This window comes from Spinacia oleracea, chromosome 5 (genome assembly GCF_020520425.1).
Source record: "Spinacia oleracea cultivar Varoflay chromosome 5, BTI_SOV_V1, whole genome shotgun sequence".
Taxonomy (NCBI): domain Eukaryota; kingdom Viridiplantae; phylum Streptophyta; class Magnoliopsida; order Caryophyllales; family Amaranthaceae; genus Spinacia; species Spinacia oleracea.
The window spans coordinates 7,858,308-7,873,660 of NC_079491.1; the positions used below are offsets into that span (position 1 = coordinate 7,858,308).

General features: G+C 36.7%; 1 protein-coding gene across 7 annotated transcripts; it reads right to left on the reverse strand.

Annotated features, from left to right (window-relative positions):
* Positions 1–4,894: 4,894 nt before the first annotated feature.
* On the reverse strand, positions 4,895–12,363 carry LOC110788137 (F-box/kelch-repeat protein At3g23880). Of its 7 annotated transcripts, none has more exons than XR_008920651.1 (3): positions 10,960–12,330; positions 7,863–7,940; positions 4,895–5,117 (listed from the first exon to the last, which is right to left on the reverse strand). XR_008920651.1 is itself a non-coding variant. In XM_056828070.1 (3 exons), exon 2 carries the CDS (start codon positions 7,330–7,332, stop codon positions 6,328–6,330), a length of 1,005 nt encoding a protein of 334 aa, XP_056684048.1. In that variant the 5' UTR covers positions 7,333–7,943; positions 10,960–12,363; the 3' UTR covers positions 4,895–5,117; positions 6,286–6,327. The 7 variants fall into 7 exon arrangements, 5 of the variants coding, with proteins under 5 accessions (XP_056684048.1, XP_056684049.1, XP_056684047.1 ...); XR_008920650.1 differs by having other exon boundaries at positions 7,863–7,943; XM_056828070.1 differs by having other exon boundaries at positions 6,286–7,943; positions 10,960–12,363.
* Between the last annotated feature and the right edge of the window lie 2,990 nt (positions 12,364–15,353).

The following is a 15,353-nucleotide window of genomic DNA, read 5'->3' on the forward strand; positions in this document are numbered from 1 at the left end:
ATTTTCAGAATTAAGAGAGAGAAACACAAGTGAGGTTGAAACCCTAAATATGGTGGATGTAGCTCATTGAAGAGTGAACCACCTTAAATCTTTGTGTGTGTTTTAATTTCTTTAATTAATTTTTCTCATTATTCAAACATCAAATTGTCATACAAATCAACATTCAAGCCTAAAAGGTCCTTCATTTATAACACAAATATTACAATACACCCCTTTAACTATCCAAACAAATTAACATTAGTTTTGCAAATCAAGTAATACTTCATTAATACACACCTGGGGAGGCATATTAATACCCTCCCAATGTTGTCCGATCAAACCTTGCCATTCTCATTGATAAAAATTTTTAAATACAAAACTATGAAAACAACCCAGAATAGATACTTCATCATTGGGTATTCAAAGAAGAAGATATAAAACCATCCAATATATGGTACTAATAGTTGAACTCTACCAATGATATGGTGTCGTTGAAGCCAATGTTGACCGCCATACAAACCCCGATCATCTACTTGATTGTTGTCACCTTTAGTAAGTATTTTAACAACTCCTTCATATCCTCGACCACCGGTATCTTCTATTCGTTCATAATGAACCTCAATAACTCGATGTACAATTGGAATTTTATGATTACCAACCTTATACAAAACTATTTCCCCAACACGAATAGGATCTTTATAGCTGTTAAGATTTCCCCTACGGCGAATAATATGTCTCCTCTCTTGAAACCAGGTTCCATGCTTCCTGAAAGGACAACATTCATCGGAAATTCACAATCAGTGTACCATATCAACGCCTTCCATAACATCATCACTGTTGGGGTGTTAAAATGGGCCCACCATTTTAACCCAAAAGCCAATAAAATCCACTCAAGCCCAATATCCCTTACAAGGCCTCAAAGGCCCAACAAAGGCACTATATATACCCCTCAAAGGGCAAGGTAAAGGGGTCATTCTCGAACCCTAGAGAAGTCACCCTACTCTCTCTCTCCCCTAAACACCTCATTTTATACATCAATTGTACTAACTTGAGCGTCGGAGGCTCCGCCTCGGGGACCCCCACTTGGCCCGGAGTTCATCTTGCAGGCACCGTACGTGATCGGAACTCAAGACATCAAGGACGCTCCTTCCATCGTTTCAACCCCGGAACAATTTGGCGCCGTCTGTGGGGAGAGAGTACAATAACCCATGAAGATCCACTCTTACATGGCTATCGTGTTCAAGCACAAAAATGGCCGGAAAATTTGAAGATAGCCAGCCAGAACTACTAGTTTACTAACAAATCTTCATCATTCGAAGGTGGATAATGTGTTTGGCAAACTCATTTGACGACACTTCAGTCGCAAACAAACAAATCAATTACGAGCTACGCATCAGCAAAACATCTAATGACCAAGTTCCATTTATCAAGAGCCAAGAGAAAGATCTGTTTAAAAGATAAACAATCTTTTACTACAAGAAAAGCATCTTCCTGGCGGTAAATGATTAAAACAAGTTGCAATTTGTTTTGTAGGTCCCTATTTACATTAATTAATGATAAAGAGGAAAGCTCCAACAAAAAAAATAAGCTTCAGGATGTCAAACTATTGTTTGTCGGGCTAGCTACACAATTTTGTGCCATTTTGGGATATCAATGACTGCAGCGAGTTGGCCGCAAGTTCAGATACTACCTCAACTGATGAGTCTGGGCAAAATAGCACGCCTACAAAAGTCCAACCAAAGGTTCCCGAACTAAGCGCCGAAGCTCTCAAGCAATGCCGAAGCTCTCGGGCTCAGTGCCGAAGACAAGGTCGAGGCTCATAACCAAAACTTCAGAAGCTCGATTGCTGAGGTCTATACCCATCAAAGCTTTGCGACTGAGACCACCGAAGGTAAAAATCCGAAGGTAAAATCCGAGCCGAGATTACAACTCGAACCGATGTTACAATCCGAGCCGATTTTAGAAGCACGTTCTTAAACAGATCTCCGGATTTGAAGAACGAGGTTAAAAATCGCTCAAAGATTACAACTCGAATCGATGTTACAATCCGAGCCGAAGGAAAAAAGCCGCTCCGAGATTACAACTCGAACCGATGTTACAATCCGAGCCGATTTTAGAAGCACGTTCTTAAACAGATCTCCGGATTTGAAGAACGAGGTTAAAAATCGCTCAAAGATTACAACTCGAATCGATGTTACAATCCGAGCCGAAGGTAAAAAGCCGCTCCGAGATTACAACTCGAACCGATGTTACAATCCGAGCCGATTTTAGAAGCACGTTCTTAAACAGATCTCCGGATTTGAAGAACGAGGTTAAAAATCGCTCAAAGATTACAACTCGAATCGATGTTACAATCCGAGCCGAAGGTAAAAAGCCGCTCCGAGATTACAACTCGAACCGATGTTACAATCCGAGCCGATTTTAGAAGCACGTTCTTAAACAGATCTCCGGATTTGAAGAGCGAGGTTAAAAATCGCTCCGAGATTACAACTCGAATCGATGTTACAGTCCGAGCTGAAGGTAAAATCCGAAGGTAAAAATCCGAAGGATAAAACCGAGCCGAAGGTAAAAATCCGAAGGACAAAACCGAGCCGAAGGTAAAAATCCGAAGGATAAAACCGAGCCGAAGGTAAAAATCCGAAGGATAAAACCGAGCCGAAGGTAAAAATCCGAAGGACAAAACCGAGCCGAAGGTAAAAATCCGAAGGATAAAACCGAGCCGAAGGTAAAAATCCGAAGGACAAAACCGAGCCGAAGGTAAAAATCCGAAGGATAAAACCGAGCCGAAGGTAAAAATCCGAAGGACAAAACCGAGCCGAAGGTAAAAATCCGAAGGACAAAAATCCGAAGGTAAAATCCGAGCCGAGATTACAACTCGAACCGATGTTACAATCCGAGCCGAGGTTAAAATTCTGAGCTGAAATCGACTTTCACTTGGAAGTGATCAAAATCAAAACCCAACCCATTTTTCAAATAGAATTGGGTCTGGGGGGCATTTGTTGGGGTGTTAAAATGGGCCCACCATTTTAACCCAAAAGCCAATAAAATCCACTCAAGCCCAATATCCCTTACAAGGCCTCAAAGGCCCAACAAAGGCACTATATATACCCCTCAAAGGGCAAGGTAAAGGGGTCATTCTCGAACCCTAGAGAAGCCACCCTACTCTCTCTCTCCCCTAAACACCTCATTTTATACATCAATTGTACTGACTTGAGCGTCGGAGGCTCCGCCTCGGGGACCCCCCCTTGGCCCGGAGTTCATCTTGCAGGCACCGTACGTGATCGGAACTCAAGACATCAAGGACGCTCCTTCCATCGTTTCAACCCCGGAACAATCACCACCATGGCAATACAGACAACTTCTATCATGAGTTGTCTCATCTTAATTGATTTTACACCGTCGATTTGATCTCGAACCCACGCCATTAATTTGTAAAACATATATACGATGTTAATTGTTATTGTTATATGTTTAATAGATTGATCTCAATCGATTTTCAGTTCAATCCTTCTCGTTGATAATTCTTCAATATATATACATGCGAAGTAATATTATAATCCTACTCGAATTGTAATAACTAATCCTACTCGAACTATAAGATATTAATGAATGCCTTGGCTTAATGGCTACCAAGGTTTGGATTCTGTTAATGTTTGTTATTTAAAATGACCTGAAATTTCTGAAATAGCGTAGGATTATATTTTAAGGAAACATAGATATAGAGGTAGGTAATTAAATTATTAAAGATATTAATTTATAAAAATTCTAATATAAAGTAATACCTATTCCTACTCGAACTACAATACGATACATAATTCTATCCTAACACCCTTAATTACGGATAAAAGTACCAACGGCACATTACTATTCTTTCTGTAAACACAAATTCTTATTTACAATGGGTGTATAATAAATATTGTATACTGGAGTAAAAGTTAACCCAAAATGCTTAAAAGTTATGCATATATATGTGAAAGTTATCTATTTTTCAGTGATAATTTTTTTTCATTTTAGTAAAACTTATTTCTTCAAAATAACTAATAATGTATAAAATTAATCATTTAACCTTTTTAAAATATTTATCTATCAATTTTTTTTTAATAATATAAAAGTTAATCAAAACTAGGTTAAAGTTACAAAAAAAAAAGGTTAAAGTTATCTTGGTGTACAATAAATTTATTGTATACCTTGTGCGCACAAGACCTTTTGTTCTATAAAAAAAAATTGAGAAAATTACTACTACATACTACGACATATTTAAACAAGGCCACAAGATTAGAGCTGTCAATGTCTTATCTGACCTAATTAACCGACTCCTAACATAAAGATCCTAAGAAAAATCCAAACCCGAAAGACCTTAATTCAACCCGATTTGACTCGGTGATCTCATTATGTTATTAGTATCAAGTTTTACACTATTTATGATATATATTTGACACAATTACCCAAAATCAACCGTAATTAAACCCGAACCAAACCCATTGACCAGAATTGTCATAAGTTCAAATTTTGGGTAATAGATTGTAGCCACTTTGTGGACTTGTGGGTAATGGGCCTATTGGGCAGTGAGGAGAAAGCTAAGGTTGAAGTGGCTTTTGGGCATAGTATAATGTCGTGAACTCTGAAACATATTTGGCAACATTCTCAAACTCAGACAAATAGTGCATATAAAGTATGTTGCTCTCCAAGTGTTAATAGTCACAGCCAATAACTGCAGAATACTTATTAAGAGTACAAAGACCAATAATACATATCAAGAGTTCAAGACCAAATTCATCAAAGCTAAAACACCTCACAGAGTCAATTATATGCATCCCTGTAAGTGTAAAAACCAAATAATAAACGCGAGTTAATTATATACTGCAGCACATATCTTAATCTAATAAGTAGTAGTTATTTCCACCAATCTCCACACTGGTTCAAAGGAAATCATAAATTAACTTAAATGGTCTTGTCCCATGCACATTCATACACAACAGATCCTGAGGATCATTTGCGAAATCAATTAAAACTTCATTTATACAGAAGGGGGGAGTGACTACAGTTTCCTGATGAAATTACAAAACTACGAAGACTACTTTGTTAGCTGCCCTCCCTTCAAACGAGACTTTAATACCCGGTTTTTTCCGTAGCAGGCCCTGCATTCAGATACGAAGTAATTACGAAGGAGGTCCATAATACATTTGCAATATGCAACAAACACCCTCTTGAGGCCCATTTTAGGGCTTCATAAATTGCAGCGAGTTCTGCCTCCAAAGTGCGCGCTAGAACAGTAACAGGTGAAGGTAAGTCCTGCAATCCAAATATGGTGGCTATCTCTACAAACACCAGAAATTTCCAATGCCTTTGAATGGTGCATGAAAGAAGCATCAACATTCATTTTTAATAGGTGAAGGCAAGTCCACAAGAGTGTTTAAGGTTTGTTTTTGAGAGTAGAACAATTCAATCACAGCCCATCTGATTGCCTTGGTTGTAGAAATCACGGGGAAATTCATGATTAAAACAAGGTAAAGTACTAACATGTCTATCTCTAAACTCAAAAAGAAAACATGTCAGTTAAATAATAAAGCTTCCAGAGTTAACAAAAACAAGAAATTGATTTGAGTTAGACACCTTAAATTAGTATTGATGGCTGATATACTGTTATCTTTACTAGACACCAGGATCCCTGTCATGCCGTATAACCATTACAAAGCGATATCCTAGTTCAACCATAAAAGAAAGATCAACAGCAATACTGACTCTCTGTACACGAGCATGCATCAATATAAGTCCACTGTGGCTGCTAACTAAAATCACAAAAACTCGATAATGCCCCAAAGATTATATATAGAACATCCAATATGCTCCTCATTACAGATTCCACTGAACCATTCTAGGTAATATTAGCTTAAAGAAACGGAAGTTACAGTTACGACTCCAGCTTAACCTTCCATCAACCTAACTGTCAAAAAGGGGGAGGCGGAAATGACCATGGGAGTGTGATGTCGCAGAAGTTTGCTAGACTGTCAAAAAGGGGGAGGCGGGAATTCATTCGGAAAAGACGAGTCTCTTGGTTCAAGCTAACATTACGTTGATACTAATAGCATGTAACACCTCACATTCACTACCACAATACTCTACAATGTTAGAGCAATGACAAAAAACCAACAACAAAAGTAGGTACCCTTGAGGCATGAAGGGTAGATTATGAGTAAACGAAGAACAGCACAAATTAAATTACAGCATGTAGAGCTGACATGAATTCAATTATGCTAATGGAAAAAGCCTCAAAATAAGTTCACCATGCATTGATATGGATATTACCTGTGATCTTTCAGGAAGAGTCATTTCCACAATTCATGCTTGTTAGGGGAAGGATATCGAAGTCTGCCCTTCAAATCCTTTGTGCAACACCAAGCTCTCCACACAAGTATCTAAATATATCTCATTGCGAATAGGTTTTTTCAACACTTGTAGTTTGTGACTTCTAATGTTATAAGATATCGGTTGATACTTTATTGTCCCATCTCTCTCAATCTCTTCAACCATCAAGAATGCATTGCTCTTCTGAACATACAAAATCTTTGAAAATGGATATCCAGTAGTGACAGATTTGAATAGTTCACAAGCATTTAAATCCGGATCACCTAAAAACCAAAGCCTCCAAGGATCCTCACCAACATCCTTTTCCAAAACCCATATACAACTACTTTCACAGGACATAGCGAAAATTGCTAATGACTCACCAAGGACGAAAAGAAACTTCACAATACTTTCTTTCGCTGCCTCCGGCAATTGCATAACGCTGAATTTTTCAACTTCAAAGTTCACATAGAGAAGATGATGAGTCTTTTGGCTTAATCGTGGATCATGTCCAATCCAGTACAAAATCCCTCCACAGAAAACGCGTCGTGGTCCATATTTTAATGAATCCCAACTCCAGACATTTGTCCATTTAGGTTTGATCTTCCATTGGTTATCATTGAGCAAAAAAGAAGCAATTCCCACCTCTGAAGACCTAACACCGTTAATATACTTAAACCTACAGGCAATTACCTTATACTCATTATTAGATGGGGCAAATCCTAACATATTATCAACAGATCCTAAAGGACAAGGGGGGAGAATCAACGACTTTCTAGTAAAGGGGTTCCACAATATCATCTCCTCCGTAAAAAAATTCATCATCAACATCAACCCATTACAGTTTCCATAGGTTAAGTAGGATAAATTAAAAATTCTACCAAGATCCGCAGTTTTCCAAGATGAGTCACTTCGACGAATTGTGAATTGAGTATGGTGGCAAGACTTTTCTATGCCTAATACACGAGTGTTTTCAGAACTTTGGTGGTTGAAAAGTTTTAGATGCATAGAAATGAAATCAGAGGAATCGATAATCTGACACCAAGATTTACAGACACACCTGAATTTGAGTAGGATTTTCACCGGTAACCTTGCCAACACCTCCACTAACAACTCCGTCGGTATATAGCTGTCCTCCGGCAATTACGATTTATGATACCATTACGATTTATGATCAGTCACTTCTAACATTATTGAATTTATGTCAGCTTCATGCTGTAATTTAATTTGTGTTTTATGGTTAGTATTGTGGGTAAGTGTGATCATATATATAGGATAATAGCATAGGTACTATTCGCATTGACAGAAATACATTTCAATACAAATTTAAAAAATCTAAGAAGTGCAGTGGGCTTTAGTTGTTTGTGATAGAGTATGAGAAAGCTTGATTTTATTAACGTTAATGTTGGGGTATTTATACAAGTCTAAGAATATTACGAAGTCAATAATTTCCTAATAAGAAGATATCCTATAATAATAGATTAATATCTATACAAATATAAAATATTGTGATTGATTGATTGTAATCAATCACTTACTACAATCAAGGAGATCATCTCAATTCCAGCTTCAATTCCAACTGGATAAAAAGGCAGTTCCTTGTGATGCTCTCATTGCTACTGTGATGTCATCAGAAGAAAAAACAATAAAATGGTCACCCTCTGAACATCTAAAATCAAAACTGTCACTTTGGTAGGTTCTAAGAAATTTCTGTGTAAATTATTGGCCTTTTGTTGTGAAACTAAATTTGTTCCGAAAATGGCTCAAGGACGTAGTTTGTATTTCATATATGGCACATTGTATGCATTCATGGATGGCTTCTAAATTAAAGAAAAATAAAGGAAGAAGTATATGCACCATACGGGCATATATCAAATGAAGCATAGAATGCACAATGCGATACTAAAGACAGTGGATAGATATATCATATATATAATGTTCTTCATGACATGTTCACCTCTGGCATGTGCTACTGAGACTAAAAATTGAAACCTCAGCAGGTTTGTTATCTTCCCATAAACTATTTTCTAGAACATGGCTAACTTATAACAGTTGTCGCGAATAATAAAGTTTCCAACTTAAACTCAATTTGACATAGAATACACAGCCAACATAGAAGTTGGTTGCTACCTCAGAAAACAACACAAAATTGAACATCCAATTCAAAAGTTGCACCTTACTGCTTAATCAGTTACACCACCAGAGTTCAGAACCGTGACAAAAAAAATGTAACAGCTATGCGACCCTCCCCTAGACAAATCGACTTCAGGCTACTGCCTCAGTACGTCCCCCAACAAAATACAGAAAATCACATGTAAGACCGAGCAGAGTAGGAGAAAAACTGAACAGAGTTTCTCATAGGGGGCAGAAATGTACTAGTATGTGTCAAACTATATGAGAAATGCTATAATTTATGCCTGCCACCTAAAGATGCCCGTGGGTCGGGCCCGAGCCAGGCCCTCTCAACTTCATGTCGGGCCGGCCTGGGAAGTTTAAAACAGGGCCCGGGCCCACGGGATTTCGTGCCGGGCCGGGCGGCCGTGCCTAAGCCTATTTTTACTATATTTAGCATGCTTTGTCGTGCCTTGTCGTGCTTTTTCCAAAAAAATCGGCCACATCCATCTTTACTGCCACCTAAAGTCATAGTTTAAAATGAAAACTGATGGTTCACTAATAGGTGAATATCCAACACTGCCTCGAGGAGATGCTATGGCAAACTTCTGGCATTTATTTTACTAGACAGTCTAGACTTTTCACCTCATTGGAATTCTTATTGTATCCGGGGCAACTGAGACTTTTGCATTGATTTTCCATCACAAACCTCGCACTTTAAATTCGAATAAATTGAAATGTAAATTCATTGAGAATGCTTAGACACCGTCATCATTGTCAACACATGAATGGAGCATGAAAGATGATTTGGCAGATTTAATTATCTTACTACCCCAAGTCACATTATTACCCCTGCCACCCCCAAAACAGGAAAAGAAAAGAGCCTAAGAAAATCCCGCTAGATAATAATGCCACATTTCCAAATATGACTGCAACTAATACCCATATTGCATCATGTGCATGTTAAGAACTAACATTTTTTTTTTGAGGGAACTAACATATTGGAGTATATGGAAGAAGTAAAGAAAGAAGATGATAATTGTGATTAATATTCCCAAAAACAGAACAGATTGATAGATACAAGCTTTAGAGTGGCTTGTTTTCCTCCCATTTACTAAACAAAACTAAGATAACAACTCAATATTCTGGATGTCTTTCTCTTTGCCTACTCTTCCTTATTTATAGCATTTTCTGATCCGCATTTCCCTCTACTAACCGACTACCTTCTTCCTCAAACTATTAGCAATACCTACACTAACCCTTCCTACACTGGTTTAGTTCATTACAATACACCAAATTCAAAGCTAAATACTAGTAATCTTTGCATACTTGGTATACTTTAACAGCAATCAATATATGATTGTCTTACAAACTATGTTACTTGGATAATGGTACTACGCACTAGTGTAGGATACGGATACGTGTCGAAGTGACCGACTAGGCTAATTATGATTTTAGTACAAAATGAAGTGTTGGGGTGTCCATGCCCGTGTCCCATGTCCGAGGACAAAGGAGGGATGTCAAAGCCTGCCAACTTGGACTGGTACAATACCAAGCTCTCGACATAGGTATCAACAAGAAAACTACCACCAATTGATTTTCCCAACTGTTGAATTTGATGATTTGAGATGTTAAAAGATATAAGCTTTTCATTGAGCTTTATCAGAAAAATACCACTGTTCTGAACATGGAAAAACTTAAGAAGGAGACTAGTAAATTCCTCTTGTATGGTATACTGCTATCTCTTTAACATTGATACTGCGCTAAACGGCTAAACGCCTCACTAACATTCTCCAGCCCTGCCTCAAGTTGCATGTAACATAACCAGCCTCAAAGGAAAAGACAAATTTCAGAAATTTCAATACTACGATAAGAACCTCACTAACATTCTCATTTCTTGTCTTCAGGCCAACCCCCAAATTCTGTGTCTGTATCTCCAGAAGTTTGCCTTCATTCAGTAACTCTCAATGCAATAAAGTAGCATCGGAACACAATTTTGAGGGTTCCGGTTTTCAAATCCATGAACAGAGCAGAAATGTAAGACTCGACTGTCTGAGTATCCTAAATCACTCTTGCACCATCCCCCCTCCCCAACACACACACACACAAAGAGAGCAAAGAATGCTAGAAATTCCCTAATGAACATCCAAGTATGAACCATCCACATAGTTTGCACTAATATTCTAAATTTCTAATACTACTATTGTATCATGCACAAGAGACTTATAACTAATTGTCAGTTACATATAATCAAGATATAGTTCTTAATCAAGATATAATTCTCTCAAAAGCCAAATCAACACCTATTCTTATTCATGCTTTCAACATTATAACCCCTTCGAAATTTGTATTGATATGCATCTCTGTCAAAGCAAATACTACCCTAACCTACGACATTTCACGCTTCACATAGGCAAGAGCTATAGGATTGGGAACAAGGAGATAGCTTACAAAACTTCAAATGTAATTATGTAAATGGAAAAAGCCTCGAATTAAGTGCAAAGACTTTGATACTGATATTACCTTAGATCTTTAAAGAAAGAGCCATTGTCCACAACTCATGCTTGTTAGGGGAAGGATGTCAAAGTCTGCCCTGGAAATCCTTTATGCAACACCAAGCTCTCCACATAAGTATCTAAAGATGCTTGACCACGAAAAGATTTTCCCAAACGTTGTATTTTGTGACTTGCAATGTTGTATGATACCGTAAATCCAGTGGTATTAATCAAAAATGTTTTGCTCTTTTGAACATAGATAATCTTTGAAAATGCAGAACTGTAAGGTTCAAGCAGCTTGGAAGCATTCACATCCGGTTTCCCTGAAAACCACAACCTCCATGGATCCTCTCCACCATCTTTTTCCAAAACCCATATGCAGTTACTTTCAAAGGACATTGTGAAAACTCCTACTGACTCGCCAAAGAGGAAAACAAACATGACAATACTATCTTTCATAGCATCAGATAATTGCTTAAAGCTAAATTCTTCAACTTCAAAGTCAAAGGAAACGAGATGAGTCCCTAGCTTGAAACAAACTTGACTGTCAGTTTTGTGTGGATCACTTACAATCCAGTACATTGCCCCTCCACAGATCACATACCCATTCCCATGTCCAGACCATGATTTACGACTTAAACCCAAATTCTGGGCAATCCCTGGATTGGGTGTTTGAACCCTCCAAAGTTGATTATTGAGTGAATAGACTGCAGTTAACATCATTTTACCAACTTCTTTACCACAAAACACAAACACCTTATAATCATTGTTAGAAGGGGTAAATCCTAGACAATAAAGTTTGTGACCTAAGACGGGACAAGGGGGGAGAATCAAGGATTTTCTAATAGAAGGGTTCCACAGTATCATCTCATTCGGTTTCTCTCGATTCTCCATCAAAATCAACCCATTACAGCTTCCACCAAGTAAATATGATTGAGGAATTTTGAAAAGGTAATCAATTTTGCAAAATGTGTCGGTGCGATGAATACTGAATTTGGATCCCACGCGTGGGTGCCATTCCCTGGATAATACATGGTTTCGCGCATAATTGTTGTAATAAAGCTTGAAATGCATAGAAATGAAATTAGAGGAATCGATAATTGAGCACCATGATTTACAGACACACCTGAATTTGAGTAGGGTTTTCACCGGCAACTTGTGTAATATATCAGGCCACAATTCTGATGGCAAATACTTGACCTCCGACAAGTTGTCGACCCATGCGGATTTCCTCTTTGTGCTCCTCATTCTTGGCTCCTGAACACAGTGAATCGGAGATGGTAAAGTGTAGACTGTAGACGAACGGGAGATGCAGAGGAGTCAGGAGAGAGAAGAGAGTGTGGGAAACTAAATGATCCGAATTCCGAAATTGACTCGACCGGAAACGGACCTGACCCAAACTGAATCGTAGTATGTAGAATTTGAACCGAATTGTAAATGGCCCAACCCGTCAGCCTTACCGACGGTAGGGATAAGAAAAATCGGTCATAAACATCATGATCCCTATTTAACCCGCTTCAATTGGATATCTGTTTTAACCAGAGCTGGCAAAAATTGACCCAATCCACCAATCCAATTCGATCCCAACCCAATAATAAAGGGTTGGGTTAAGATTTTCAACCCGTATAATTAAATGGATCAACCCAACCCAACCCGTTTAATTAAATGGGTTGGGTGAGGTTGAAATTTTCAACCCGAAAATAACCCGCCTAACTCGTTTAAGTTCAAGCAAGTATGTAATATAGATCTGAAAAATGTTATTTGAAATATTTTATTTCTCATTTTTCCTTCAACATTGAACAATTATTTGACGTTTTTTGATTCATGTTAAATACATATTGAGGTATTATTTTTTGCTATGAGATATACCACAAAAACATCACCTCGCAATTCTATAGTCAAATCATTTTACACTTAAAAGTGAAAATTAAATTAAACGGGTCAACTTCAGGTCAACCCGTTTATAATTGGGTTGGGTTGGGTTGAAAATCTCAACCCGTTTAATTAAACAGGTCGGGTTGGGTTGGGAAAATCTCAACCCGTTTATAAATGAGTCGACCTGATTTCGACCCAACCCATTGCCAGCTCTAGTTTTAACCGGATCAGAAATTCGAATAATCTGAATTCGGTTAATGCAAAACAAATTCTTACTACGTTAAGGATAAGCTCTTTTATTCCTTTTTTCTACTGGGCGTCATAGCTTCGTAGTTAATAACTATACTTTTATTATCCAAAAATTATGTACACGACAATTGTAAATCTAATAACCTTAGTTTGCATGACTTTATAATGCATAGAGTTTCTTTTTCATTTATCACATTAATATAATATGTAGTGTTTTAGTATAATCAACTTATCAAATAACTAAATTCGGTAATTTTCTTTAGTATTGTACTATTCTTGTTAATTTTTTTATATCAGTATGTAGCTTCCTACTTCGTATTTTGTTATTTATGTCTACAAACCCTTTTTTAGATCCGGATAATCAAATCTTAAGAATCACGATCTGTTGTCGATCCATTTTTTGCTCAAAAATTCGAATATTTCAACCAAAAAGCGTGAAAATATGAATATCCATTTAGCCAGATTTTTTTACTCAACCCTACATACCGAGTTACCGAAACGAAAATTTGTTGAAATAAACTTTTGTTTCCTGCAATACACTCGAATACTCGATCTTGAACCCTACTCAACTCGTACTTGAAAGTTGAAACGAAAGTATCTTAAGTTCTTAACGACTTAACCCAAATATAATGTCACCCGAATGGTCACAACTTAAACCCCAACTAATGAAGACAAAGTAATAAAAGTAGCAATTTTAGTTCAAATTCGGTATTTAGTGTCGTGTACCATGTCTCGGAGTGTTACATATAGTTTTTTTTTTCAATTTATTTATAAACTTTTTTATATATGCATTTTGAAAATAATATGAATTTTATTATATATGCAGTTTCAAAATTAAGTTGGTTAACCAACAATTGGTGGACTAAAGAGAAATTTTATTTTTTGTACTACTATAACTTAAAAGAAATTTTGTTACTCTATAAGTTACAATTGTATACTGAGTTAGAGGGATAAAAAAAAACACATTTGATTAGCTAAAAGACAACGTAATAATTTTGTCCCTATTATTTTCTCTATTAATTTCATAGTTTTGTGTTTTGTTCTAAATAAATTTCTAGAAAAGATATATGATTTGATTAGTAAAAGATTAAAAATTAGGAAGCAAATTGTTATCATAAATTGTTACTCAAATGCGTAGTACATAAATTTAGGCATTAAATTTTTGAACATTTAAAAGAACGATTTGTTTTCCTTTGTAATTGTTTCAGAGTCACAGGTTGTATCATTTGAGTGATGGATAAAACTTAACATTATCATATAAGTAGTTATGAGTTCAAGGATGAGTAACAATATTTTTTTTATGACGCAATAAACAATCATATATGCGTATGACATGATACGACAAAGTCATGTCACTTGTCAAGTTATCGTGACACATGGAGACACGTCATGGAATAACCATCGTCATTTCAATGACACATAAGCAATCCCATCTTGAAGACACGTGTCCAAACTTTATTAATCTTTCTATGTATTTTTTATTATAAAAAAAATAATGGTCATTCATTATTCCATTTTATTGTCATTAGTTTTCATGTAGTATACTACTAATCCCCGTCTCTTTAATTTATTAGAATTATACTCCCTCCGTCCCGTTGACTAAAAACACGGGTTTTAAGAAAGATGGAATATAATACATTGATAATTGATTTGTATAAGAAAGTGGAATATAGTACAGAAAGAATTGAAATATAGTACATGGAAAAGTGAAAAACTTAATGTTGAGACGCTCGAAATAGAAACAAAATTATAAAATGGGACGGAGGGAGTACCAAAAATTAGGATCAGCACTCAACTTTATTATGCCTAACAACCGTCCCCTACTTCATGTTCCCCATTCTTCAACTTCCCATTAACTCTCCAATCTTAATTATTTTCAATGTCAATTTAATTTAATCCCCAAATCTTCTACTCTTCTCCTGTAGCATTCATTCAAAAGTTAACCTCCCACTAATAAAAATTTTGACTGGTCCGTTTTAAAACGGTAGGAGATTTTAGTGTGTTTTAATTCAACATTTCGATTGTTTATTTCCATGCATGCAATTCAAGTTGCATGAAAATAGGGCGAACAAAGAGGGATAAAGGGGTATTAACAACACTAGATTATATGAATCCTTCACATGAAAACTAAGGCATTCATAACCATCTTCGAACAAATTTAGAGCAAGTTGTTTGGGTGCGAATATAGACCTACCCATTTTGGCCTAAAGCAATCATAGCCTATATCCCACATAAGTCCAAGATCATGATTCGACCAGAAAAGACTTAAAGAGTTTCTTAAGGCCGAAAGAGCACACT

Coding starts and splice junctions, on each gene's coding strand:
- LOC110788137 (XM_056828067.1), bottom strand. CDS start 12,179: ATGAGGAGCACAAAGAGGAAATCCGCATGGGTCGACAACTTGTCGGAG.